Source organism: Serinus canaria, chromosome 2, assembly GCF_022539315.1.
Source record: "Serinus canaria isolate serCan28SL12 chromosome 2, serCan2020, whole genome shotgun sequence".
NCBI lineage: Eukaryota > Metazoa > Chordata > Aves > Passeriformes > Fringillidae > Serinus > Serinus canaria.
Window position 1 is genome coordinate 103,047,774 of NC_066315.1, and position 27,666 is coordinate 103,075,439.

The 27,666-nt window shown below is 38.3% G+C and overlaps 1 protein-coding gene across 3 annotated transcripts in view; it reads left to right on the forward strand.

Moving 5' to 3' along the window:
• The first annotated feature begins 186 nt into the window (after nt 1-186).
• Nucleotides 187-27,666, forward strand: part of MYOM1 (myomesin 1) — a 73,369-nt gene continuing 45,889 nt past the window's right edge. Inside the window, exons 1-10 of one of the 3 annotated variants that reach the window (XM_018909095.3) lie at nt 187-893; nt 4,513-5,003; nt 12,975-13,112; nt 17,025-17,235; nt 19,021-19,178; nt 22,790-22,882; nt 23,783-23,871; nt 23,997-24,056; nt 25,453-25,617; nt 26,207-26,368. In XM_018909095.3, coding sequence (XP_018764640.3) covers nt 4,576-5,003; nt 12,975-13,112; nt 17,025-17,235; nt 19,021-19,178; nt 22,790-22,882; nt 23,783-23,871; nt 23,997-24,056; nt 25,453-25,617; nt 26,207-26,368 — 1,504 coding nt within the window. In that variant the 5' untranslated portion in view covers nt 187-893; nt 4,513-4,575. The remainder of the gene's footprint in view (nt 894-4,512; nt 5,004-12,974; nt 13,113-17,024; nt 17,236-19,020; nt 19,179-22,789; nt 22,883-23,782; nt 23,872-23,996; nt 24,057-25,452; nt 25,618-26,206; nt 26,369-27,666) is intronic. The other 2 variants (XM_030237164.2, XM_018909091.3) reach the window with 2 other exon arrangements.

Consider the following 27,666-nt stretch of genomic DNA (forward strand, 5'->3'; position numbering starts at 1 on the left):
TTAGATCTCAGATGAGATCTAGATTACAGCAGGGCTTGTTCAGTAATATTCAGCCACACTGATTACTCCTTTTTATGCCAGAATGCTGGGACCGAAATGAAAGAAGACAAGCCCATTTAATTATTCCTAGAAGTAATGCTGTTTAATTTAGAAACAAAAAGTTGGAATTTACAGCTGTGTTGTTTATATCTACTTAAAAGCCTCATGAGATCATGTTCTTAATTTAGCATTTTATCTTAAAGAAGATGATAAAAATGTAACACTGTCAAAAGAACAAAGAAAATACATTTCTGTTGAAATGTAACTCATATTACTTTAGAGAGTCTTGATAGATTGTCTCTCATTAAGCTGAAATATTTATATTACATGTGCTGTGGCTTGGCATTAAAAAAAAGAACCAATAAAATGGTCAAATTCTTGTACCATAGCAAAGGTCAACATAGGGATTGGTCTTTCCTAGTTTCTGGTTTTTTCTCTCTTCCTAAATCTGATTTAACTAAGGAAAAAAAATCCTTGAAACAATTTTTAATTGGAATGCTGATTTTAGACAGATTTTAGTGAGGATATTTTAAAGGCAGAACTCTGTATCTCCTTTAGTTTGAGGCTGCCGTCATCATGTCTTTGCACAGAGATAGTACAGGGTATCGGTATCTGTCTCTGTCTCTCTCCCTCTTCCATGCTATATTTATAGCATCCCCCTGGCCATAAAAGGTCTGGACTGGGGCTCTGACATTCCACTGACTGCAGGCATTATTTTTGTTCTGGACCTTGAAGTCCAGTTCTTACCCCTCGCCCTAACTACCTCTTTCTTTGCTGGCTTCATTGTTGCTGTATTTTTGTGCTATTCATCCACGTGGGAGCTCTTCCATTTGCTGCCATTCATTTGGATCCTGGTAGGTATTTTTTTTTTAATGCCGGAAGGTTTTATGTGTTCAATTATTTTTAATCTGAATCTGTAATACCAAGCTGATTGTAGCTCCCTTTAGTCTTCATAGCTCAGCAGTTGAGGGATTTGAGGATGTGAATTGAAGACATCTGAACATTCAGCTGTGAAACAAAGAAAGTAGTGCAGGGGCTCTTTTATTTTCACTCAGCTATCTTTGCATATTGTCACAGTACTCTCAAACGAAGCCTGGGTTACTGAGATATAGGAGGAGTTTGTCATGTACTCTCCTGTGGGCTTAGAGAATGTTTAAATAACATAAATATTTTCTTGTTGCATAGGATGTTCTCTTTTCTCTGCTTACAAGAGTTTCTTTTTTTAAATCTATTTCACTATTTTCATTGATTGATGGAGCAGATCTTTAAAGAATTACACAGACTGATAAACAGCACAAGAGGTAATGCCAGCAGAATCACTTCCTTTAATGTATTGCTATGAACTATGTACAAATACAGAACTGTCTGCTCAGTAGTAATTTTAAATACTCAGATCAGCAGCTGCCAAAATATAGCTCCAAAAACTGTGAATTAATCTAACTATGGCCACTAATATTTTTAGGCCAAGCTCTGAAGTGCTACACTGATCTTGAGAGGGAGTGCTGCCCTCACACTGAAGGGGGCTGGTTGGTGCACACAGACTAAGTGGGTGCAGGTAGCATAGATCAAACTTTAGTGATGGGAGTCAGTCTGATAATCAGGCAGTGCTCCAGAAAGGAGCAAAGTCCTTGCAAGTTTCTGAGTTACTTGTCATCCCCCATAGCATCACCCTACTGTATCTGATCAGACTAATGTAACCAGCTCATCCTGGCCTGTGAGCAACCCGTGATGTTTCAGAGGAAATATAAAACATAACTCATAGTGGGATAAAATGCCTATGAAAGGAGTTTCCTTTTACGTGATGTGAGTCAGTGCTGGTCTTTGATTTGAACCATGAGAGCTGACTTAGTGCTCAGTGCCTGCCTTGTTATCACAGTCCTTACTCCTATCACAGACTTTTACTCCTGAGGACAGCGAGATCCAGACCTTTCATGTTTGGAAGACAAATGTTTCCTTTGTACATTCTAATTTGTTCTTCTGGTTTGATAAAATGTAAATGAAATGCCTCATTTAACTTCTTAATGGGCAACACATGCAGTGCTTCATACTTGTGGATCACCTTCCATACTTTGAAGCCTGTAAGGCTGTGGGAATGCCTGAGCTGAATGCCTGTTAGCATTGTGGCTGTTGTATGAATGGTGAAGCCAGCCAACACTTCAAATAAAGCTGGTGAAGACAAACCATAGTACTCTGCAGAAGGAAAACAGGATGTTCTCATGTTCCTTCCCTTTCAGTGTGCAAGACTTCTGTATGCCTTAACCTTCCTAGCAGTTATCACTATGACTTATACATCCTAAACCCACCTCTGCAGAGGTGGAAGAGGGAGGCAATGAAGAAAAATTATGAAAAAAGTCTTCTGAAATTAAGAGGAAATCTTAGGGAAATTAAGAGGAACTACATACTACTGGTAGCTAACAAAGTGAAATAAGTAACAATACAAAATACTGACAGGTATTAGAAAAAAGAATGCTAGACAGAATAATTGCATTATTTTAGTCTGACATGAAAAAATAGCCAGCATTAAGAATAATTGCATTATTTTAGTCTGACATGAAAAAATAGCCAGCATTAGGAATAGGAGAGTTAAAAAGGAACATCAATTTTTGCCATAGAGACCAATGGGCTAACACTCTTTCCCATTTCTCCTTCTTCCTCAGATAAAAATAAAGTTAATGTATAATCTGGTCTCCTTGAAGTCACAGTTTTGCTGTGGTCAGGATATCAGCAATTTCTTTTACATAAAAAGTTACTGAACAAATTTCTTCCTTGTTGACTTCCTGCAACTAAATAATCAATTAAGGTGTCTTACAAGGAACATTTCCCTTGTGAGATCCCTGAAATATAAGAAAATTTTCCTTTTTGTTTTTGTTGGGTTTGGGTTTGATTTGTTTGGTTTCTGGTTGTTTTGGGTTTGTTTTTTTTTTTCACAATTTGCCTTGTCTAGGGCAAATACCTCAGCAGTTGTCAAAGAGAATAGTTTGAAATTTGTTGACTTGCTATCAGAAACAAATACTAAAAGAAAAGCCAAGGACTGAAATCTAGGGGACATAAAGACTAGGGGGAAAAATCACAGAATCACAGAATATTCTGAGTTAGAAGGGACCCACAAGGATCATCAAAGACCAACTCTTGACCCTGTGCAGGACAACCCAAATTGGATATCTAGACTTTCATGAAGTCATGATTGTCTTCCAGTTCTGTAAGTGTGTTTTAAGTCCAAACATTAAATAGTTTTTCATTAATATACAGAAATCTAAAGCAGAGCAATTTTCCTACTCTTGTGATCGAAACTAAAAAAAAACCAAACCCAAAACAATAACAAACACCTCTCACTCTTGTTTTTGGATCTTCTTTAAATCCTTGTTAACATTTCCTTATTGTAGCTCATTTATGTTACTAATCAGGGACCTTTTCAGGGACAATCCTAGTAGCCATGTGAGCCTAAAACAAAGAGAAAGAAAGGTTATCATATGGATTACTTGAGGCAAGCTTGCATGTCAAAGTAGAAAAAGTCAGTTATAACAACGGCAAAATTAAAAAGCAAAATAATGATGGAACTGCTAGTTTTAAAACAAACAAATAGACAAGGGAAATTCTGCACTCAACTTTCATCCCATTTTGAGAGGGGAACTACCTCTCACCTGACCAAAATTTGCGCTACAAGTGACTACAAGACAATCAACTGATGACAGGCAAACTAAAATAAAATGGGCCTATTATCTGGAGGAAGGGTCTTGGCTACCTTGAATATGATATTTTAGGTTAAAAGAAAAGGATTTGCATTGAGGAGCATGATATTATTTTACCCATTGCATACAGACTCGATCTCGGATTCAACTGTAAAAGTATAATGCACAATAAGCCCTTTTAAATTGAACCCTCGTATCACATACAGAACAATCACTGTAATGCACATTTAGAGAAAAACTGACTTCTTTCTCAATCTTAGTGTTTTAATTCACTGTTGTAATGATAAATGGAAGATTAAATTCAATCCAAAAATTGGATTACAAAAATAAATGTAATGTTCATACATTTTTGTTTCAGCTTTTATAGCCTTATTGTATTTGCTCATGCCTTTAAAAATAATTTATTACTTCATTATCTCTTTTGTAATTGAACAAAATTATTTATACTGTCTCTGAAGAAGCCAGGCACATGGAGTTTCATTAGTTTGCAGTAATAAGTGAGCACATAAAACTTGAGTAGCTTGCAGTAGTAGGGAGCCAACTGCAAATGAACAGACACAAGAGTGCAAAGGTTTCTGGTCAGGATGGGTGACATGTGAGCATCTTGAAACCTGAATATAAACCTCTCTGAAAGTCTAAATCACATGGCAAAAAGTTAACTCTAAATTCATTGCCATTGATTTTTCAAGTTCAGTGTTAGTTTGTGTGAAGTTGGGTATTATTTGTATGCTAACTCAGGAGTTTCCTTGACGGTAGTCCTTATGTTTGACCTGTTCTTTTTCAGACATTATCCTGTTTTTATTTACACTCAGAAAAGTGCAGTGGAACCCAAAATTCGAAGGCACCCATGATGTCTTTACCGTTCTACCAAAGACACCACGAGCACTATGACCGTGCGTACCGCCACAAAGCGCTGTCATCCACTGTGAGCCAGTACCAAAAGGAGACAAAGAGCAAATCTGCCCTCTATGCTCAAGGATCTGCAGCTTACTCCAGGGGCTCCGCAGCCTATCGCCACTCGTCTGCAGCAGGCTTCAGCCTTGACTCCTCAGCAGCTTACAGCTATGGCTCTTCAGCCTACGACCTCGAGTCGGCAGCCTACAGCCAGGGATCCGCAGCCTACGACCGCTCTGCCGCGCAAAGCAAGAGGTCTGCTGCCTACAGCCTTGACTCTGAGTCACTCAGCACCAGCTCAGCTGCCTACAGCCATGCATCTGAGTCCATCAACAAGCTGGCTGCAGCCTACAGGCTGGGATCTGAAGCCTACAGCTTTGGGTAAGATAATCCATCTACGAAACAGCGTCCTGGTAGAAAAATGTCCAACCACTTGCCACTGAAAGCAATGGCAAAACTCTCTTCCTCCACATAAAGTTTCTCTGTAACTTGGCTTTAATGTATTTTCCTGGTCCAGTGTTTCCCCTTGGCTTTGGCAATGGGAAGGACTGTGGTCAGCTTAGTTTGTTGGACTAATCCATGTGTGGTGCTTGGATTGTCATAAGATTAGCACTGGCAATGCTGATGTGGCTGATTGCTGACATATTCACACTCCAAACTGGTTAGGCATGAGCTACCTCTTCTTCCAAGTGGTTTAGCCACATTAATACAACTAAATTTAATAGGAAGAGTTGAGATAGATTTGGATTGAGGCTGTCTCTTATCTGGCAAGGCTGGAGTAGTACAAGAACTCAAAGCTCTTCATGAAAGTTTGAGTCACGTGTCCACATATTCTTCTTTGGCCTAATAGTTTCACTTTTGCACTGAGTGGTTCAAGAAACTGTAATTTTCACATTGTATTTTAGTAGAGGCATACTGTTTCCAAACCTGAAGGGTCCCATCTTACAAGAGAAGAGTAGTTATGCTCAGCTCTTATAGCTTTTTTAAAATTTAAGATCATAAATCTTGCTCAAGCAATTACATTAACATAATATTTTTGCTATAATACCCTCATATTATTTGTATGCATATATCTCAGAGATTTACAGAAATTAGGGAAGTATTAAAGTAAGATTAGAGCAGCTGTTAGCAACAGAGGAAACAATCAACAAATTATAGCCCAAAACATCTGCTTGCTGTTATATTAATGTAAAATTAGGAGTATCATTAGCAGAATTGATCAAAACTTGTCCAGCAAAAAATCTAAATTTTGAAAACTAAATATACTCCCAGAATTCTAAAAAATGGTGAAATCTGGGCCAAAACCAATGAAAGAAGGACTACATGTACCACAGTAAACAATACCTTGGGATTTCACCCTTCACTGAAATCTTGGCTTTTAGGAAGCTCAGGGTCCAATCTTCATTTGCCAGAGTTTGTACAGGAACTTGATCCTCAGGCTGTTACAGTCAAGGTGAATGACTGAACTTAACTCCTTACTACAAGAAAGTAATTGAGTTGCTGGAACCTGTCCAAGGAGGGGCAACAAAGCTGATGAAGGTTCTGGAGCACAAGTCTTATGAGGAGCAGCTGAGGGAAATACAGTTATTTAGCTGGGAGAAAGAGACACTCAGGGGAGGCCTTATCACTCTTTACAGCTGTCTGAGAAGATAACCATGAAGGGCTTGGTCTCATCTCCCAGGATGAGAGGAAATGGACTCAAGTTGCACTAGGGGAGGTTTAGATTGGATATTAGGAAATATTTCTTCACTGAAAAGGTGGTCAGGTATTGGAATACATTGACAAGGGAAATGGTGGAATCATCATTCTTGGAAATGTTCAAAAAATGTGTGGCACTTAAGGACATGGTTTAAGGGTGGGCTTTGCAATGCTGGGTTACTGGCTGAACCTGATGATCTTAGAGGTTGTAATGACTATGATTCTGTAGCTGATTGTCTTAAACTGGGTCATGTCCAGGCTTGGCTGTTGAAACAATTTTACTTGTTCGGATAATTTACCACTGAGAAAGCAGTGAGAATCTCATTTATAGTCTGCTGGTGAAGGGAGGAAAACTGGAGGTGCTGGGACTGAGGGTTGTGCTTCCAAAGGGTGTTGGGTAAGGGACGATATCCCAAATTTCTGCAGCAATGCAGCTGTGCCTGCACTCTGTTGCTGACCCTAACCCAAAGCTTGCTTCTTCTTGAAGAAAAGGTTCTCATAAAAAAAGATCTTCAAGTTGTAAAGAAAGATTGTTAGAAAAACCTGTTTCTGAGTCTTGCTTACAAGCACTTCAGCTGTCACACAAGGTTCTTCTGAAACCTGTGTGTTCTCCTTAAGAATCACTAACGTCAACAGTGTAATACTGAAGGAAATGAGATTACTTAGTTGAGAGAGAATTGAAAAGATTTCCTAGGTTTTGTTCAAGATAAAAGTTTTTGGTTTAAAGTAGCATATTTGCATATATAATACTCTGTAGTACAAGACTTTCCAATAGATTGTTCAGAGATAAGAATGTCTAAGCTGCAACTTCTTTATTTCTGTGATCCTGTCATTGTATTGGAGAAAATTCATTGCTGCTGCCTAAGACAAGGACTCTGGAGATTAGATACATGGGATTCCAAGCTCTCTTACACAAAACTTAATTAACACAGGTGACAATATTTCTGAATGAAAATCTCACTATTTAACTTGGGTTTATGGTTAATACACCATCTATGTTGGTATTTCTTTTTTGCAGCCCATATTTCTGCAATTTCCAAGAGGCAAAGTGGAAAAAATAATGCAATTCTACAGTTAAATGTAGTTCAAATTTGAAGGAATTCTTGCCAAATTTGTACCATCTTTCCTGATAACCCAAAATACTTCGAGGGGTAATGTGGAGACAGCAAGTGTTACTTAAATAAATTAGGAAAATCAAAGACTTTCTGTTTTCATCTATATGAAAAGAATGGTGTGGGAAAAGAAAAGTCTTCAAATTCTTTCAATTTTCTAGAAGTAGAAAAGGTTTAATTGAAATGCTGTATCTAAATGACCCCAATAGTAGAGTGTTTGCTTGAAACCAGAATGGACACACAAATCCAAATCCAGACAAAAACTTTCAGCCAAGAATTGATGATTGCATATCAGTGAATATTGCCATCAAGTAAAGATTTCTGCATAATGGATATAGTTTTGCAGATAAATACCATTAAGCCCAACAGGTAAACTCAAATGTTAAGTTTTTATTCAGGTTACTTCTTATTTTTATCTACAGTAGCTTCTGGTAAACTCATAGTTATTGCAAAATTTAAGTCTCATCCTTTTTTGTAGTCACAGTACAGGAAAGAGTTCATGAAGCATTGGTGTTGACATGCATTTAATGCTATGTGAGGAATTTATTATGAGGAACACAGTGGAGAAGGACTAGGAACTAGGTAACCTGCAAGACCTTGACCTGGACCCAGATCTGTGACATTGAAGTCTCACTTGAATGGAAAACATTCCCAGGGTGTCAACACAGGCAGTTTGAAGGAGCCACAGCTTGATTTTTCAGGATGATGAAAAATTTTCCCTGTGCAAGTGTCCTGTCCCCCACATTTTAAGTCTTCTTCACACCACAACAGCTTGAGGGTGTACAGGGAGCAAAATGAAAACTGGCAAAATCAAGAGCAAGTATGGAAGCTTGCAGCTATGCTGGTTGCAGTTGGCCAAAGGTGCAAACCTCTGGGCTCCCAAAAGAAAGGGCATCTCACCATGTAGAGCTTGCCTCTTCACACCCAGCCCTCCCCACCAGCTTGTGGGGCTGTCTCCAGCCAAGCACTCCTTTGGCTTCAGCAGAGGCAGGAAAAGTGACATGCGCTGCTTCCCTTGAGGCTCTGTTCAGGTGAGGGATGTGTGTCTCCCACCAGCTGTTGTGGCCACACATCCTCTTCTCTATCCAGTCCTTGGGGGCTGCCAGCATGGGCAGGTTGGCTCCTGTGGGAAACCTGGCTCCTTCTTCCACAACAGTGCTCCATCCTCGGTGTCCGTCTGAGAAGATTTGAGTCAGATCTGCCAAAGCTGCTTATAGAACTACAGGGCTGTCAAACAGGGCTGCTGGATTAAACTCGTTTAACTCTTTTTTGTGGAAGCTCAGTGATTTGCCTTTGTTCAAACTTTCCCTGTTTTTCCATGTGTTATTCTCCTGTCTAGCAGTATCAATAATCCCATTGTGACACAGACAGATTATCTGCCACCAGAAGGGCCAGACACCTGCTTAGAGGGAAAACAGAAGTTACTGGTGTGGCTCAGGCATTTGCATGTATTTTGCAGGTCAGGCAAAACAGCAAAGAGGACATGGTGCAATTCAGGTGTACCAAGCAAAGAGAAGAAAAATACCTTTCTAACTTGCCATTAATTAGGCAGCCAGTGATTGCTAATGCTCTTCTGAGCAACATTGCAACCAGGATTTGGACAAGGCTGAGTAAATAATACACTTCCAGAAACATTAGAAGCCCATGATCCTGGCACTGCTCATCCTTTGGTTTATTATAGGTGAGGGTTAAGAAGCTGGATTCCAGATATCATACCCAAGCGTGGAAATTGTTTTAATGAGACCTGCTATGTGGAAACAATTCCCCTTCAAATAAAATTGTTGTGGAAGCTGTGTTAGGGAATATTGCCAGCAATATTTCCTGGGCTTGTGACAGACCTGTCAGCAACTTAAAATTAATATAGTCACCTGAGAGCATTTCTCATTTTTAGAGGCTGAATTTAAAGAGTTCTTTGCTGAAAATATTTTTTTTTCCTTTCCTATAACTGGGTTTGCCAGTCTTCTATTTCCTATTTACAGTAAATTAAAATACTGCATATTAGGAAAAAAAAACCAGCAGCTAAAAAGAGAGCCTAGACAAGGCTTTATAGCTAATGGAGCTTCTCCAGCAGGTACAGCTGGTGCAACCATTGTGCATACCATCATCTCTTTCTGCTTAGGACAGGAGACATGGTTTTATGGAGGTATAAAAGAGCTTGTTATGTGCCTTTTCATGCAGGAGTGAAATAACTAAAGAATAGTGTGTTGTGGTCTGCTTCCAGAATGCATTTCTACATCCACTGGGTGCATTCTCTCTCTGGGCAGTGTGAGAAACCTGTCCCTTCAGGCACAGAAACCAGGGCAGTGCCAACATATTCTCTGTCTGAGAATAAGGCATCAAGACAGAACAAATAATCTGTTTGGGAGTTGCAGATGCCCTGCATAGTGTTTTCTTTAGCTCCTCTTTAGGCTAGAGGGAAAAGTTAATAGCATCTGTTTTTTACATCTCTACAGAACAATGCCTGTGCCTTTTACAACTCTAATGAAAAATTAGGAAAATGATGGCATTGACACTTTAACATGCTGGAAACCACCCTTAAGTAAGGACACAAGGCTTAGGTCACCAACCTTGATAAACCTGTGTAGATAATATCTGACCTGGAAAAAAAATATACATATGCTAGCTGGGCATATCAAATGAGGCTGAAAGATGTTAAAAGGTCATGGTACTGTTCCTCCCTATGAAACTAGAGAGCACTGATACCCTGCTCTTGCTTCTCTGGGGAGATTCTGTTCCACATATCAGGTAAAAGGTTGGAGCGTTTTAAAATAAAGGGCAAGATTTTAGAATCTGGTTCAAGAAACAGAGTCCTCCTTTGGGCCACCTAAATAATGGTTTTAGGCAGGATTTTGTTTTTGTGTTGCACAGGAAGAAATAGTAAGAACACAAGAAAACAGGGAAATAAACCTCATGACAGAGCAGTGTTTAACCTATTCTCTCAAGCAAAGAGCTCCATTTGAATGTGTGTTTCTCCTAGCCTCCATCTAGCTCTGCCAGAACAGAAGCAAATGATAGAATTTAGAAAGGAGAAACATTTTCTGCTGCTTCATATTTATTTGTCTGATCTCTTGGTTTATGCAATGCAGTTCTAAAGAACATTTTGGAGTGACTGTAGGTATCCCTCTGGAAACATCAGCTGGATGCTCTGGTATGGTCATGGAGGTGAGATATTCAACTTCAAACACATGGAGTGTTTGAGTGAAAAAACAGCCTCCAAGCAAACAGAACCTGTAGCAATTTATTCTTGCCTTTTCAAATAGTTTTAGAGAGATATAAATAAAAGATTCAAAACCCCCAGTGCCATACAGGAAAGATATCAACAAAATGCCTAGCAGGGAGTGATGGGAACTGCTATATATGCTTCCCATTAATTCCATGAATGAATGTGTAATCTGGACCTTAAATGAAAACTAAACTGACTGCAAGGCCAAACTCTCCTTTAGGAATAATGTGTTTGTCAGATTTAACAGTGCTGTAAATACCTGAGCTGAAATTTTCACCACATTTCAGCTACATTTATGAAAATAAAAACTTCTAGACTTTTTAACTAAAGTTCAATTGGTACTGTGATCCTTCTTGATCTAGAAACAACTAGGAATGAAGTGGCCTCCTAACAGGTTCAGCCTAAAGCTCTGAGGAAATCTAATGGCTGACAGAGTCAAAATTCCAGGTTTGACCCATTTTTAAATAGGACAGGAATAAAAGTCACCTGCTAAGTAAAGATCTGCAGCTCCTTACAGACTCTAGTTCAATTAAGAAAAGTAATGAAAATAGTTTGCCTTTGATGTTTCTTATCCCTTATTTGATGAGTTGTCCCAGTGCATTTGTGGTTTGCTGTAGTGATTGCACCCCATCATTGCCCAGCCCAGGAGTAAGGCCATTGCACAACCCGTTTCAATGTGTCTCTCTCTTCCTTTTTCTTTTATTGTGCCTGGACTGTTCCTGAGTGATTTCTGCTTGGATTTCTGTCCCTACAGGAATGGTTCTGCCTCTCCTGTACTCTGTCCCTGGCTGTCCCAGGCAGTGCTTGGTGTCAAAACCCAGAGCCCACAGCATCTCTCTCCTGTAGATGTGGTCTGTGCCTTAGCTGACCCTGTGCTGCCTGACACAGAAAACCCGTGGCCCCAGTCCTGCAGTGGGTGCCACAGTCCCTCACTGGCTGTGCCTTCTTTTGTGTGGAAAGCAGATTACAGGGAGAGGAAGAAGGAAGGAGAAGCAGTGCATGGTTGCTTTTACCCCCTGTACCGAGTGTCTCTTGGCAGGAGTGCTGTAGGCTGGGTGATGGTGGCACCTGGGGAGCACAGAGGAATTACATTAAGACTGAGAGCTAGAGAATGGGAGACTGATTTAACAGGAGCTGGGTAAGGAGAGAACTCAGTCTGGGCAAAGGTATGGACACAAAAAATGAAGGAAGGGAGGACAAGGGAATGAAAGTGGTCCTGTGTCATCTCACACACAGTCTCAGTGGATAGATTACTAGCACACATTTTGGAAACTAAGCACTCTTCTTGTGTTGGTGGTGGTACTTTTGCAGGGATACAGCCTAAGGAAAACATTAGCCCAAGGATAGAATATTATATTACATTATGAATGTGAAACATTCCCAGGGGCCCAGTGTTAGCATGGGTTTGATATATGTGTACTGCGTGCTGTATGGAGACACCAGTGTAAGGTATCCAGGGTGTGGGAAGCAGGTTATCCCTGACAGAGGCACATGTCAGGGCTAACGAGCCTTGCTGAGAAACCATCATTCTGCTCCTGTATCTGCACGTGAGAGCAGGGAGCTGATCCTGTGTAGACAAACCCCCACAGCAGGAGCAGACTCACATGTGATTTTCTGTGGTGATGTTGCAAGACAGGTGAATAGACACTTTGGGGATTTATTAAAGGCTGGCAAATAATTAACATATTCTATAGATATGGCAATTAGAGATGTGTTGCTTTGGCAAAGGAGGACCAGCTGTTTCAAGCATTGTTCGCAAAATTTGTAACTATGTTAAAAATGAACCTAAAGTGATTGACTCAAATATGCTTCAGGCTCTTCAGAATCCCTCCCAGGCTGGTGAGGATGGGGCTGGGGGGAAGCTTCCTCCTTCTCAGTCATCCTCCATTTATTTGTGCTATGTTAAATGGTGCTACTTCACTTAACTCTTCTCTTCCCACTGGAGTGGTATGGGAGAGCAGTGGGAATGGCAACACTGGTTTCTGAGCAATGCAGTGCCCTACAATTTCTGTAGAGAGACTTAAATGATCTTTCCAAGTCCCAACCCAAAACATATTAAAAGTACATTGCTACCAGGTATATTGCCTACTCTAGCTATTTAGATTTAATATCAAGGGGCATCTGTGGTGTGTTTGTAATGATGGGGTTGTCAAAAGTACACTTACTTATGTGTTTAATAACTCTGAAACTACAGCTACTAAAAATTATAAATTCTTGATTACAAAACAAGATAGAAAAAAATTGTAGCACTTTAATTGTATTTTTGAGTGCTTCTTAACAGCTGTTTTCCTGATTTTAACTGTATAATTTTTATTTCAGACTGAAAAATTCCAACTTAATGATAGAAGATCAGTCCTATAAGATGAGTCCCAAAGCAAAGAGAGCAAAACAGAGTTTGATATCAGAGGACAAAGAAAACGAAGCCTTAGACTACTCAGTGCCCATATTCACAGGACGGTATGTTCATTTTCATTTTGGTTGGTGTCTCATTTCTGACATTTTATTAACAAATTAAAAAATAGCAAATCCATTAATCTGTCTTTACACTCATGGATGTTATGGTGATAGTTTGCACTTCATATGAGTGATAAAAAGAAAAAGAGAAGTAAACTGATTGGCAGAAAATTGCACATTGTTCATCCAGAGTCAGGACAAAGGAACCCACTTGTCTGGACTTTGTTTTGAACACATTGTCAGGGCCACTTTCTATGAAATGAAAATATAATTAGAACCCTGCCTATTGAGAACCTGGCAAGCATGTTGTGCACATTATATAGCTTGTTCTTTTGGTTTAAAGACTTGTTCTGTAATGAAATTTCTCTTACCAAGCATTAAACATAGAAACAATGAAATAACATGCTAATATCTTGTCTTGGCACAGGGAAAACCTGGAATAAAACCAAATGCTTTCTCAAATCCATTGTAATGATTCATACTGATCTCACATGTTGGTGGTATTTATTGCATGGTTACCAATGCAGAAGTGTTCTCAGTAAAGCTGAATGTGAACTTTATGTGAAAGCCAGAACCAACACCAGCAAAGAGGCTCCCCTGCCCTTTTTGGGGTATGGCAAAGTGATTTTAGTAGGAGTCTCCAGCAGTTCCAGCATAGTCACTTGTTCAGATTAATACATACTGGGGCGTAGTGTGGAAAACTTGCTCCGGGTTAGAGGCCAGGAAAAAATTTTCTTGCCTACCTGCAGTGGAACAGAAACCTCCCTTCGACTTGTTTTTCCTCTGCAGCACACCATTTTTATGGGGACACATCCAAGTTGTTTTGGGAGCCAGTGCTTTTCTGTCTACTGCTTCCCCAGCACCCAGAGGCACTTCTGCTTTATAGCCAAACTTGTGGTTTCATGTGAACTGAGCTCTAGACTGCCCATGGAGGATGTTATTGCTCTGGCCTTTTGAGCATTTGTGATGCTTTTGTGATGAGAACAGTAGCTTTGTTTTTTGGTAACTCCCTCCCACTATCTCCGAGTAATTTTTTCTTGTACATATCTGTTTTGGTTTCACTGCTCTGTGATCCAACCAACATTGAAAAAAACACTTCTGTCTTTTTAAAAAAATTTCTTTGGAGTTTCATCTGTATCTTCTGTGGTAGAAACACATAAAAATGTGACAGTCTCCTGCAAAACTTGAGATAACATATTCTCAAGGCTCCTCACTACTTTTGCATCTCAGCCAGTGTTTATACTTATGTAGCAGATTTGCAGCTCACCATCATCTGTCTCCCATGCCCTCAAGCACAAATATCCTTCCTTTTTATTGTATGTTGAGTCTACATAAGTAAAATTTGTAGTATTGGGCAAGAGTTGAAAAACACAACTCTTGATTAGTAACTAGCTTTTTTACAGGCCTCTCTGATCTTAGCACAACATGTTAAAATCTCAACAAATATTAAAAAATAATTTCATTTATTTTATTTTTTAATGCATACAGTAATATCTAACTCAATTTGACAGTGTGTAGCTTCATTTATTTGTGTCTGTAAAATATTTTGGCGTCCTGTTTGGGATTCAACATTAAAAGGTACTATCAAATATTTTTGGTGGTGGTGGTTTGGGTTTTTTTTGTGTCAATCTTACTCTTTGCTTATGGCAATTCAGAAAGGTGTGTGTGCTTTTCTGCCACAGAAATGACCCAAACATTTTAAATTTTGTTTTGTGATTTTTAAATTTTTTTTTAAAAATTAGTTAAAAAGAGCATATGATGACTGTTGAGTGCTCAACTGAATATGGCATGAAATGGTATCTGGTTTAGGATTTTCACTGTTGGCATCATGTTCAGGACCACATGCCAAGACTGTGGAAGTTGCATGCCACATTCCTCTCAGATATTTATTTTTGTTTGAAAGATAACAGCTGAAGCCCATTGAACCATGTGCATGCTATATGTCATTCCCAAATTCCCCAGTGAAATTGATGTGTTGTTTCCCATGGGCAGAGAGCTGTTAAAAGGAATAGTTATTTATAAAGGTCATCTCTCTGTGGGTTTGTTGGAGCTGGGTGACCTTCAGTGATGTGTCACCATTTCCATTATTTAGTTCTACTTCAGAGCCCTCAGGTTCTGCTGTAGAAAAAATACTCTGCTCAGATTATTCACTTAGCAACTGATCCTTTTAAACACCTTTTAAACACCTTGCAAGAGAAAATTGTGGAGAGCCAGACAGTGTTTTAGACAGTAAAACACCCAGAGCTTGATGTAATGCCATAAGTGCTGAAGTTGCTGAATGTGGCTCATGAACTATTTGCAATCACTAATAAGCCTATGCCAAAGGAATGTAGATGGCAAATACCATTAAAATAATATTTTGCCTGTGCCATTTGGGGTTGGATCTGGTTGGATCTGTTTGAAAATTATTTTCTACTGAAACCCTTGAGATTTGACTGTAAAATCCGCTCTTAAATGGTACAGTTTGCTGATTTAGTGCATTTGTCATTTCAGGGAACATGTTTCTCTTTGATCTGGGAAGATTATAACAGGGAGAAATTATTAGAAAAGCTAAATACTTAATACTGTTGATCAAAAGCATCTGGGGATTACAACTGCAGATGACTAGGATGAGTTCTATTTTAGTCAGAGGATATTCATCAGCTCCCAAAAGATGCTTAATGTCTTGAGGAACCAGTCCATACTGTGAAGTTGCTGAGATCTTAACTAATGTAATTAAGGAGGAAATAGTATCAGTTTGCCTTTGAAGAAAAATGCCATGGATTCATTTAAAATGAATGTAGAAAGCTATATTCATATTCGTTATACTGATTTTTTCAAAATTATTTTAAAAAATCTCTTCCACATATCTGCAGCTTCAGGTGATATTTGTGGGGACAGCTGATGTGCCTAAATGGAGGGAATCTATCATTCCACTGATTTCTAAAGGATCATCCTCTTAAAGCACACTGAAACACAGGAAGTTGAGTTTGAGGGTGGTCAAAGCTCTATGCTGTTAAGTAAGATTTTTTTAGTCTTTTCAGCAGTTGTTAAATGTAATTAAGTTTACAGCATTCCACTGCTTGACCGTCTTGCATCTCACCAAATTGACTTCATAGATAAGGGGCTGGACACTAAATTTTGAGCTTAAATTCAATTTTTTCTTTAGTATTGAGATGTGCTGTCAGATGCATAATATTGGCAACCTTAAAAAAAAAAGCCAGAAAAAAAATTCTTTCTTCTATTTTTTGCTTTGTAGTAGTAGTAGTAAGTGTTTCATGATAAAAGAGAGGCTGTGCTTGCGTACACTCTAGAAAGAGAGGTGATTTTTCTATAGTGCTTGCAAGATGGCACTTAATGAAAACAGAATGTGTTTTCAGTCTGCTATCTAATGTTCCCTTACAGTAACTAAATTCAGCAGGAGGATATTGATGCTTCTTCTTAAGTCAAGGAACTGTCATTGTGCATGCACCACTACAACAGCTGCAATGTCCTGGCAGTGCCAAACCAGTATGGTTTCAAAGGTACATCCACATGTGAGTGTGGAAAGAGGATTGTACCCACTGAGAGCTCTTTGTGTCTCACCTCTGTACAGAGCCTGAAGAGGAAGCTGCAAGAAAATCCATAGTTATCTTCCTGAAAGATAATGTAGGATGGAATTTATATAGCATATACAAATTGTATAGCATATACAGTAATATAGGATGGAATTTCCTGTGAACAAAGAGAACTTTTTGTTGTCTATGGCCATGACTTTGGACAGTAAAGTACTCAGTGTTTCTGCAGAATCCTTTCCATGCTTCTGCGCTGAATACACATGAGAGTGTTGTAGCAGAAGGGTGTTGGCCACTATGCTGGCTGATTTGGTAGAAAGTAGAAATGGAACATGTTCTCAGCATTTTCCAATGGGATTCTGCTTTCTAAAAATTCTTTCAGACAAGTGAATATCAGTGGTATCACAGACACTGAGGAAGAGAGAATTAAAGAAAGTGCTGCATATGTTGCCAAGAGGAACCTTTTTGCCACAGGGGAAGGAGTTAGTGTCAGCAAGGTGGCCAAGACAACTTCTGAAGAGGAACATCACGAAAAAAAATCAAGGAAAGTGGCGATTCGGGAGTCTGCTGAACGTGTAGCCATGAAGAAAACGGTAAAAGAATAGAAATTAATACTTAAGCTGGAAAAGAAAATGAGTCTTTTTTTGTTTGGTGTTTGTAAAGTGCCTAGCACACCAGTGCCCTGATTTACTCCACGGGCAATCACAATAATGGTCGTAATAAACCCAAGTATTTTCAATGGAAATCTCTTAATCTCTTGAATTACTTAAAAGTCTTGTTATCTAGGTATCAAATGGAAAAGGAGAGAGGCACTGTGCCCCAGGCAGGCACCAGGAATGCTTCTGTAGTGCTGAGAGAAAAGGACAGAGTAGGGGACCAGGAAAGGCTCTTTGGTCATGCCCACACCTATTTAAATGGCACAGTATCCTTCATCTGCAGAGTGAGGCAGCTGCTGGGCAGAGAATAAAGGCAGCTATATATGTATATATATGTATATATATATATATATATATATATGTATTGGTCATAAGTAGTTGAATGGGTAATTTCTGGACTTTTATGGCCTGAGAACAAGCTTGTCCAAAGTGTTCACTCCAGAGTTTTAAACATTGGGTATAAATTAGGACAGAATTAGGGTAAATTAGGTGTAAATTAGGGAGGAAATCTGGAACTGAATCTCTAATTGTCTGCATTATTGTCCAACTTCTTAAAAATAATTCTCAGAGCATAGTTACAAATTTGTTGTGACCAGACAGGACGTGGAAATGCAAATATGTTTAATTTGGCAAATATATTACTTTATTTCTATTAGTACATTTTATTGTTTGTTTTGAGCAGAATAATTGGCAATATGCTTATACAATATCCTTATGACATAAGGTTGGAAAGGGTGTACACACTTTCAAAGACAAGGTAAAAAAGTCAAAATCATCTCAAAAATTGAGAAACAGTGAGGGTGAAATTGGAATGGAAATTACCACACATAGAAGGAAAAGATAAAGTAAATGAGGAATGCCTGGCTAAATAGAAGTACCTCAGGATCTGAGAGTTATAAAAAGTCAGTCAATTCAATGACAGTTGTATAAAAACAAATACCTATCTTGAGTATTATCAGTAACACATAAGGAGCAGTTGTTTAATTGTGTTGGAATCTGCTGGGTCTATGATAATGAGCAGTCACTCTTTGATGAATGTTGAGGACAAATAGAACCTGTTCAGGATTGAGAAACCATTGTAAAGAAAACTGGTATTGCCCTGTTTATAAAAGTCCTCTTTTAACAATCTGAATACAGGGACCTGTAATTCTCCATATATTTTAAAGTTAGGGCAGAAAAGAAATCATTTAGTTTGCAGAAAGCAAGATTTATACCATATTAGGAGTCTTTTCCAGCTCTGTGGATAGTCAAGCAGTTGAACCAGTTACCTTGGGAGGATAAAAGATCCATCAGGAAGAAAGGTTTGAAAGTAGTTCTGACAGAGATAATCTAGGCAGAGAGAGCCTTGCATTACGGCACAAGTACAGAAGACATCTGAGTTTCAGGCCTATTTCACCTTCCACTCTGTATTTAAAATAATAAATAAGAAATTAAATGTGGAATATTATTTTAGTTAGAATAGTTTTGAGGGGAAAAGCCCTGTAAAATCAAATCTAGTTATTTTGGAAGGAGAACTTCTGGAAAATGAAAACTTTCTTTTCTGTGTCCAGGTGAGATAAATACATTAAATGTGTCTGGATGTTAAAAAAAAAATTGCAGGGGGTTTTACCTTTTTCTTTTTTTTTTTTTTTTTTTTTTTTTTTTTGGTTTGGTTTGGTATTAATGATTTGCACTTCTAACTGCCGCTATAATCAAGTGTATAATAAAATGTTTCTTTTCCAGCTAGAAGAGACTCAGGCATTCCACAGAAAGTTGAACCAAGATAATCTCTTGCATGCTCCTGAGTTTATCATTGAGCCTCGTTCCCACACTATCTGGGAAAAGGAAAATGTCAGATTTAATTGTTCTGTGGCTGGCTGGCCAGAACCCCATGTTACATGGTAAGTTTGATCCCTGGCACTAAAAGTCACCATTTAACCAGGATCTGAAGGCATCTCAGTAAATGTAGTCATTTTTCTGGAAAGATATAAGTTAAATTTTAAAAAAAAATCATCAGGTACTGATGGCAGGCCTGTCAAACACCTTTCAAGTTACTTTGTACAGAAAAAGAGCAAAATATTAAAATGAAGTAATAATAAAAGCAACACAAATAATTATATAATTCTTGTCGTAAGTTAGCTAATAGAATAATATTTAAAACATTTGTGTAACAGCACTAGGAATAAATAGACTTTTTAAATTTGGTAGAGACATCAACTATTATCCTTCTGTCGATGATTAAGGAAAAATAGCAGTTCAATTTATCATATTATCTTCGATAATATTTCCCAAATACTTGAGCTTAGTTTTGCAAATGACACTAACATCCCTGAAGCATTAAAGCAGGCTTTGGACAAGGGCAAACTTTTTGGCAGCTGAGCGGTTATAGTGCTGAATCTCCATGAAACAGAAATCCCTTGATGATGCTGTGAAATCTCATTAATGATGATGTGTTCAGAGCAGCCACATTGTCAGTGTTTGGAGTCAGTGACTTCAGGTAGATCTGGAATCATCCAAAATAAAATGAAATCTTTGGAAGTGTTGGAAAATTTTGCAGAATATGCTGAATTGGAAGGGAAACATCTACTATATCATAATGTTATGTAATAATCATACATTGCAATTTGCTACTTGAATTGCTTAAGGGACTTTACATTTATTTAGGTCTTAAAAACTTTAATCTCAGGGCTTGTCAAAAATTGCTTTTAAGAGGTATATTAATAGGCCAGAGCTGAGTCCACAAAGTCACTGGTCTCTCTTCTGGGACTCTGACAGCCAGGCTCTGCATGGACACAGTTTTCCTCTCCTGTAAGGGTTACAAGTGCCCTGTGCTCACATTCCACCTGGAGAGGATTCCAGACAAACCCTTCAGATCTGGTCTGAGCTGGATAGAAGCAATGGTCAGCTATGCTGATGGCTGCAATCCGGCTCTGTAACCTGAATCCTCCCCAAGAATTCAAGAGCTGGGTCATTTTCACTTTGGTTGAGATTCACCTTATCCCCAAAACCTGACATGGTTAAACTGAGCCTTCAGCTGTTTGTCTTTCCTCTCACTGTGAACCAGCCTTTCATCTAAGTGCTAAATGTGGATGGTGGAAATTAATACATCATTTTACTGTACATCTGAATTCCGAAGGGATTTCAGTTTGCCACAGGCTACTAATGGAAAAAAAAAAAAGAAGAAAAAGAAATCACATCCTTTTCAGCAGGTGTCTTTGCTCTAAGATATAGAACAGTGCTGACCTGGATCTGTCAGCTTTCATTCAGCCTTTCTAACAAAATGTCAGTAGAATATTGCAGTCATTCTTTCTATAAGCAATGATGACCTTTTCATGCTGTGCCTGAAAAACTATAAAGCTTTATGGACTTTCTCTAAAAAAACCTGCCTGATGCAGCTGTTCTGACTCCCCTGGAAAAAAAGCATATGGAAAGCCCAGGACATTTGAAACCAGTAGGAGAAAGCATAAATTATCAGTGCCTAACGACAGTGAGAGGTTGCAGTCCCACATTAGCTAATGACTTGGCTGCTCTGGAATTTGCATTTCCAGAAATAACAAGTGGTCCTTCTAACACAAGTCCTATTCTTTCTATAGATGAATATAAATAAACAAAAATTGAATCAATGACTTTTTACTAACTTGATAATGAAGACAAAAGAAGTGAAAGTCTTCCTGCTGCTGGCATGACCCAGTAAAAGCTTGTTTCTGCACAGCACCCCATGCTACCAAACAACTTTGCTGCCATAGGATCCAAGAGTTACCCAGCCCTTTGGAGAAAATTTAAAGATACTGTGGTTCTAAGACCTGTTTACACAATTTCATATGCCCTGGAAAATATTAAGAACTGATGGCATTTTTCTATTTTTAAAAATATTTTACACACTAGAAGTAATATAAAGATGCCCTGATGTTCTCAGGCAGTTCAGGCTGGGGGGCACCAGCTCACAGATGAGGTGAAGAGTGGTGGTGAGTGTATTACTCTTGCTGGGTTCATGTATTATTCATTGCCTAAGCCAGAATAATAGAGGAATGAGATCAGGCACCTCTGCAAATGATTGATGTGCAGAATAGAGAGTACTGCTCTGCACTGAGTCCCTTTTCATAGAAGTTTTGTTGAGAGGGAGATGAAGATAAAAACATTAGGGTTTGTGGTCCTTACTCACTTAAGCACTTGGAAAACTCTCAGTGTGTTACTATGCCCAAATATTTGTAGTCAGGGAAATATTCTTTATTGTACAACACTGATGGTGCTGAAAGACAGTTTTCAGATTTATTGTGGATATAATATCCACAATATTCATCTTGAGACATATTCAACTGATAAAATTCTTGGTGAAAATAAAATTGTTAATTACTGATCTGTTTGGTGAAATGGGGCAAGCCACTGACACCAGACCAGTTCCCTTTCCTGACTGAAAATAATGAAAGTTTTAAAATATAAAATCTGAAATGAAGAAGCAAACTTATTTGTCTGGTTGTCTGTTGTGAGAAGAAAGATTTATTTAAGCTACATCAGAATAAAAGATGAAGATACTTTTATCTATCATCCTTTATCATTTCACTTTATATATGTATACCTTATGAAGAACAGGGAAGAAGCTATGTAAAGTAAGACACTCTTAGGAAACATTTTTTCTTTATGGACCTCAAATCAATGCCAAATGTACTGAATACAATTCAGAGTGCAATTTATTTATTTGTTAGACTTCTATTGCCAGTTTTTTCCATATTTCCAGTGCCTGCTTGAGACAGGATTCAGAAAACATTTTCTTGGCTACACCATGTATGAATGAGTGACATTTGATGCAACAATTGAAGAGGGAGAATTTATCATGCACCACTGTTCTTCCACTAAGAGAGTCTCAAAGTGTTTGTATAAATCTGAAATTAGCAGTACCAGCTCACCACTGATCAGCACTGGTTCATTCATTCCTTCAAACTGGGACAACTGCTAATTTTGAGCAGTAAACCTTTCCTACCTGAAGATACACCTATGCCAGAAAACACTCACAGTGTGTTCCAGTCAAACCCTGTTAAGTTGCAAGTTAACAAAAAAGTTAACTTTCTACCTGACACTTTTGTGTATACAAAGATTTTAAAAGTAGGTCAAATATGCAAACCGAACAAAATATTTATGATAGCTAGTAAGTAAGGAGGCTGCAAAATTATTATTTGCCATTTACAAAACTCTGAGGTGTTGCTCATGTGACTCCTCCATTCTTTTACAAGTAGCAACATGAAGTTTGTGGTAATATGAACTGATTTTCATCCCCCTCAGGACTATTTTCATCTTTTAATTTGAGAATAAAATCTACCTGGTACAGGTCAAAGAAAAAGAGAGAAATGTTACACTTTCAAAGATATGTAATGTCTTTCCAGGGAGTTAGACTGCAGTTTGTCAAGGAGAAGTGTTGATGTTCTACTGATGTTCTACTTCAAATATCAAGCAGTTGACCTTTTAAAGTATAGAATGACTTGTCTTTGTGACATACTGCTTCTTTGCTTTTCCATAGGTACAAGAATAATGTGCCCATAGACGTGCAGGCTCACCCTGGCAAGTATATCATTCAAAGTCGCTATGGTTTGCACTCCCTGGAGATTACTGAGTAAGGAAATATTAAATAATTTAACAAACAGCTTTAGCTGAAATAGAATGAGAGCTATAGAATGAGAGCAGCAAAATGTGAACATACCTCTTGGGGATGCAAGAGATATCAAGTCAGGTAATATCAGAGATATCAGCTGTGGTGAATGCTGTCTTCTAAATATTGAAGCAGTTCTGGTGTATCTCAGTAGAGGACATGCAATTTACCTGAGTAATTTATCTGGATTATTTATCTGGATATTCTATTTATGGCAGAGTCAGAAAAGTGGGACATCTATGATTACTTTTTCAATCTGTCTGCTTTTTGAGTACAATTAAACATGTAAAAATATGTGAATTAACTGTTTTTCAAATATAGCAAATACACAATTCTTACTGAAAGAAGGAACAGAACTGAGATGTCCTCACTTATATACAAGAAAGATCTTTAACAGTATTCACCTTCCAAGTGGGAAATTTTTACACTGCCTTTGCATTAAAAATATTGAAAACATAAGTCCTAATCAATAACCACCGGATTTGACAATTTTTTTACTGGAAGTGCTCTTTGAAAATATTTTATGAAACCTACCATTCCTACAAGTTCCATGTTAGGCATCTCTTCCTAGAAGACAGTAAATTAGCAATGAATATTATCAGATAATTTTTCCTACTTATGCTATATTCCCAATTTCAAATCTGTAAGTGATATTTGAAAAGAGACATTTATTTCAAACACTGGGGTTTAACATTGAGAAAAATCTAATGGCTACAATCAATCCAATGTCCAATGTATCTGTTTCCCAAGGTTTTACTTTATAGATTTTACCCAGATTTGTGAGGGTTTTCTTAATCTAAAACACCAGAGAGGCTACACCAAGGAGTGATTGGGTGCTCTGCCTAATCATTTTTATCATTTCAGATGTGAATTTGATGACACTGCCCAGTATCATGCCTCTGCTATGAATGTTAAAGGAGAAGTTTCGGTTTATGCTTCCCTCGTGGTAAAGAGTAGGTTGCAAAATATTTCCTTCAAGGTTTTTTTTTATTAAGATGAACATTGCCAGTTTTGGTTTTGTGGCTCACAGAGCCTTTGCCTCTTGGTGGTAGTGACCATTTTGTCTTTTTCTGTGTAGGGTACAAAGGAGAAATTGACGCAAGTCTTTTGCACGCTAGAAATCTTTCCCTCTCTCCATGTAAGTTACAATAAGTTTCTTTGACACTTCCATTTATAGTTTGACATCATGACACGTGACCAAGCAGAATATTTAGTAATATTATTTTAAAAAGAAGCAGCTCTGATTTACAAGGGTGCAGAGCTTTACAATTTGGGATGGTGTTAGCCTCTTTAGTGGGGGGAAATGGCAATGCCTTCTAGGTCTGTAGGATTATATAAGAAATATCCTGTTAATATTGCACTTCACTATGAAATAGAATCTGTCAAACAGAGAACCACTTCCTCTTTTGCAATATGTAAAACATGGCATGAGGAAGCATGTGCCTCCACAGAGTAGGTGACTTAATTGTTATCTGCTGCTTATGTGGTTTCATAAGGTATGAAAATGAACAGAAAATGCATAGAAAGGATTAAATATCCAGAACCCAATTAAACTATTTTGGGATGTATCAAGGTAAAAATTGTAGTTTGTTTTACCTGAGAACCTCACATTTTAATAATTTGGCATCCATGCTTCCATGATATTAAGACAATCCACCCACATATGCCATGTGGATGAAGGTGCCCTAGGAACCTTATGAAATGTTTGACAGATGAGACTTCCATATATTTCCAATAAAATTTGGGATATATCACTTCTTTATGGGAAGAAAGATCACAATTTGCATATAGTCATTGATCACAGAAAGAGGGAAAGTTATCAGTGTAGGCTAGTTGAGTAAAAGTAAAGTGTGACCTTATTTTGTATCAGCTGAGCTGTTTTCAAAACTAACATGGAAGCACCTCTGCCGTGTATGTACAGTACAAGTGAAAAGCCCTTTAGGATATTCTGTCTGAAAAACTGCACCACCTGGGACACACAGCATCTGAAAAGATAAATTCAGGAACAAGAATAGAAACAGGCTACCCTTTTATGTTAAGAGTAGCCCCCACAAAGGCTTATTAGCTTACATAAACAAAGGCTGAGTGGACACATGACTGCTCTGAGATAGAGCAAGGAGTTAAAATGGAGAAAGAGAAGAACCATATAAGCTAAAGATCGACTTGACCTGAACAAATAATTAATCACAAATAGAAGTCTTTTTAAGTTATAAAACAAACCTTATCATAAAACACTGGATTAGAAATTTTGAAAAATCTGAAATTAAATCCTGCAGAAGCCTCTCTCTGCTAAAATGAAGTAGCTGTGTGATCTAGAGCTGTACAAAGGAAATAGTCAATTCTCTGCAATAGAAAGGACTTGGATTACCCAACGCTGCAATTGCCTCTGAAGATGATGACTTATTATACATATTGTTCCTATTTATACCTTGAACTTTACCTGTGACTGTATTCATAATCACTGAGTACTTTTTCTTCCTACTCTTGTCACAGAAGGAGAGAAAAACAGATTTATTTTTTTTTCTCTTGCACAGTTGCCGTTACCCCTCATGGCTATGCTTCCAGGTTTGAAATCAGCTTTGTCGACAAGTTTGATGTAGCCTTTGGGAGAGAAGGTGAAACAATGAGTCTGGGCTGCACAGTTGTCATCAATCCTGATATCAAGCGCTTCAAACCAGACATTGAGTGGTACAGAAATGGTGAGAATGTTTGACAAGAAGAAATAGAAACTTCTTTCATGTAAATCTTTACTTATTTCAGCTTGTGTCAATGTCATTATTTGGTCGTCACTTTCTCAGGTTTTCCAATGTTAATATTTTCTCTTTTTCAACTAGAATTCTTTCATAGTTTAGCATTTTGATGCGAAACCACAGAAAACTAACAAATCACTGTGAAAATGTCTTCTAGGGAGTTTTTATTTCTTTAAAAAATCTAAATTGGAAGTATTTTTATCAGAGCCAACAGCTATGTGGCCCATTTTTTGAGCTCATATAGCTTTTACTATTTATTTTTTTATATGCCAAGATATTTTTTAAGTAGTTGCACAGTGTTCTGTAACAGCAGATAAAATATAAAAAACTACTGCTTTCTGAAGTAATGTTTTAAAATCAAAGTTGTCAAAAGAGCGGAATTAGATGTTATTTATGACTGTTTTCATAGACAGAATGTTGTATAATAAGAGGGTTCTCTTTTGCATTTCCAACCTATCCCAGTATAGTCTCTATATATTCAGAATCTATTCCCCAGTAGATCCTGCTGGTGCTCATCATGAAGTTCTCTGATTCCTAGGTGTTCCTATTACACCATCCAAATGGGTCCAGATGCAGTGGAGTGGGGAGCGAGCTTCTTTGACACTGACTCATGCAAACAAGGAAGATGAAGGTCTTTACACGCTCCGAGTGGCGATGGGAGAGTACTATGAAGAGTACAGTGGTTATGTCTTTGTTCGAGGTAAGACACTCTCTTGTGCACAAAACTCACTGCAGAGCTGAGGAAAACTTGTTGGCAAAATCAGATATTTCAGGTGCTTCCCCCCCTCTCCTTGTCACCTCCCAGCACAACAGAATAATTATTTTCTATTGATAGATTCTAGCAATGTACATTCCAGTCATTATCTCTGGAAAAAGTCTGTGCATGTGTCAGGCTTTGGTGTCATGTGCCCAAAGATTTCTAAACTCTATTGACATTCTGAGGAGGAAATTTAGGGTGTTATGTTCAGAGTGCTGAACATCAGTCATAAGGAGGAAAAATGCACATAATAAGTTACAAATGCTTTTGTGTAACCATCCCACTGTAAGCTAAACTGCACTATTTTTATCAAGATTTTCTGCTCAATTTGAGGGGTTCTCTCTAATGCACACTGCAAGAAAAAAATACAGTGGAATGGAAATGTAAAGATCTGCAGCTGGAGAAGCATAATCTCATGCAGCAGAATAGACTGGTGTCTGTCTGCAGAGGTGCCTTTCAGGAACGATCCTGGTGGACCAAAGTGAACATGGGCCCTTGTCACAAAGACAGTGCCATCCTGGGCTGCATTAGGAAAAGCATTGCCAGCAGGCTGAGGAGGGGATCCTTGCCATCTACTCAGCACTAGTGGGGCTCATCTAGAATGCCAGATCTGAGATTCCCCATACAAAAGAGACATGGGGTCACTGAAGCGAGGCCATTGAAAGGATGTGAAGGTGATTTACGGCTTGGACATCTTTCATATGAGGAAAGGCTGAGAAAGCTGTTACTGTTCAGCCTGGAAAAGAGAGATCATGGGAGGAGTTTATTCATGTGTACCTGATGGAGGGGAGTAAAGAAGACACTGGAACAGGTTACCCAGAAAGGCTGTGCAGTCCCAGTCCTTGAAGACACCAAAAACCTGATTTGACATGGCCCTGGGCAACCATCTCTGGCTGACTGCTTTGAGCCAGGGGCTAAACCATACAATACCTGGACCTGTCTGCCAATCTCAACCACTGTGTGATTGTCTGAAGTAATGTAGTGAAGAGCAGAATTAAAATGTAATTTTTATGAATGTTTTTTCCTTGTACCATGAAAAACTTCATTGAATATCCATTGAGAATTATTTCTTTAAGAGGAGCCATGGCTATGACGTTGTGTGCTGATTCTATATCCGTCCCAGCTGCTAAAAGCAGCTGAAGTGTGTAATGCTAATTCAAAAGGCTCTGGAAATTCTTGGCTCTGAGACCATGCCCAGAATGGCTCCTTGTTGCCAAGTCCAACAGAACTGTGTGAGATAA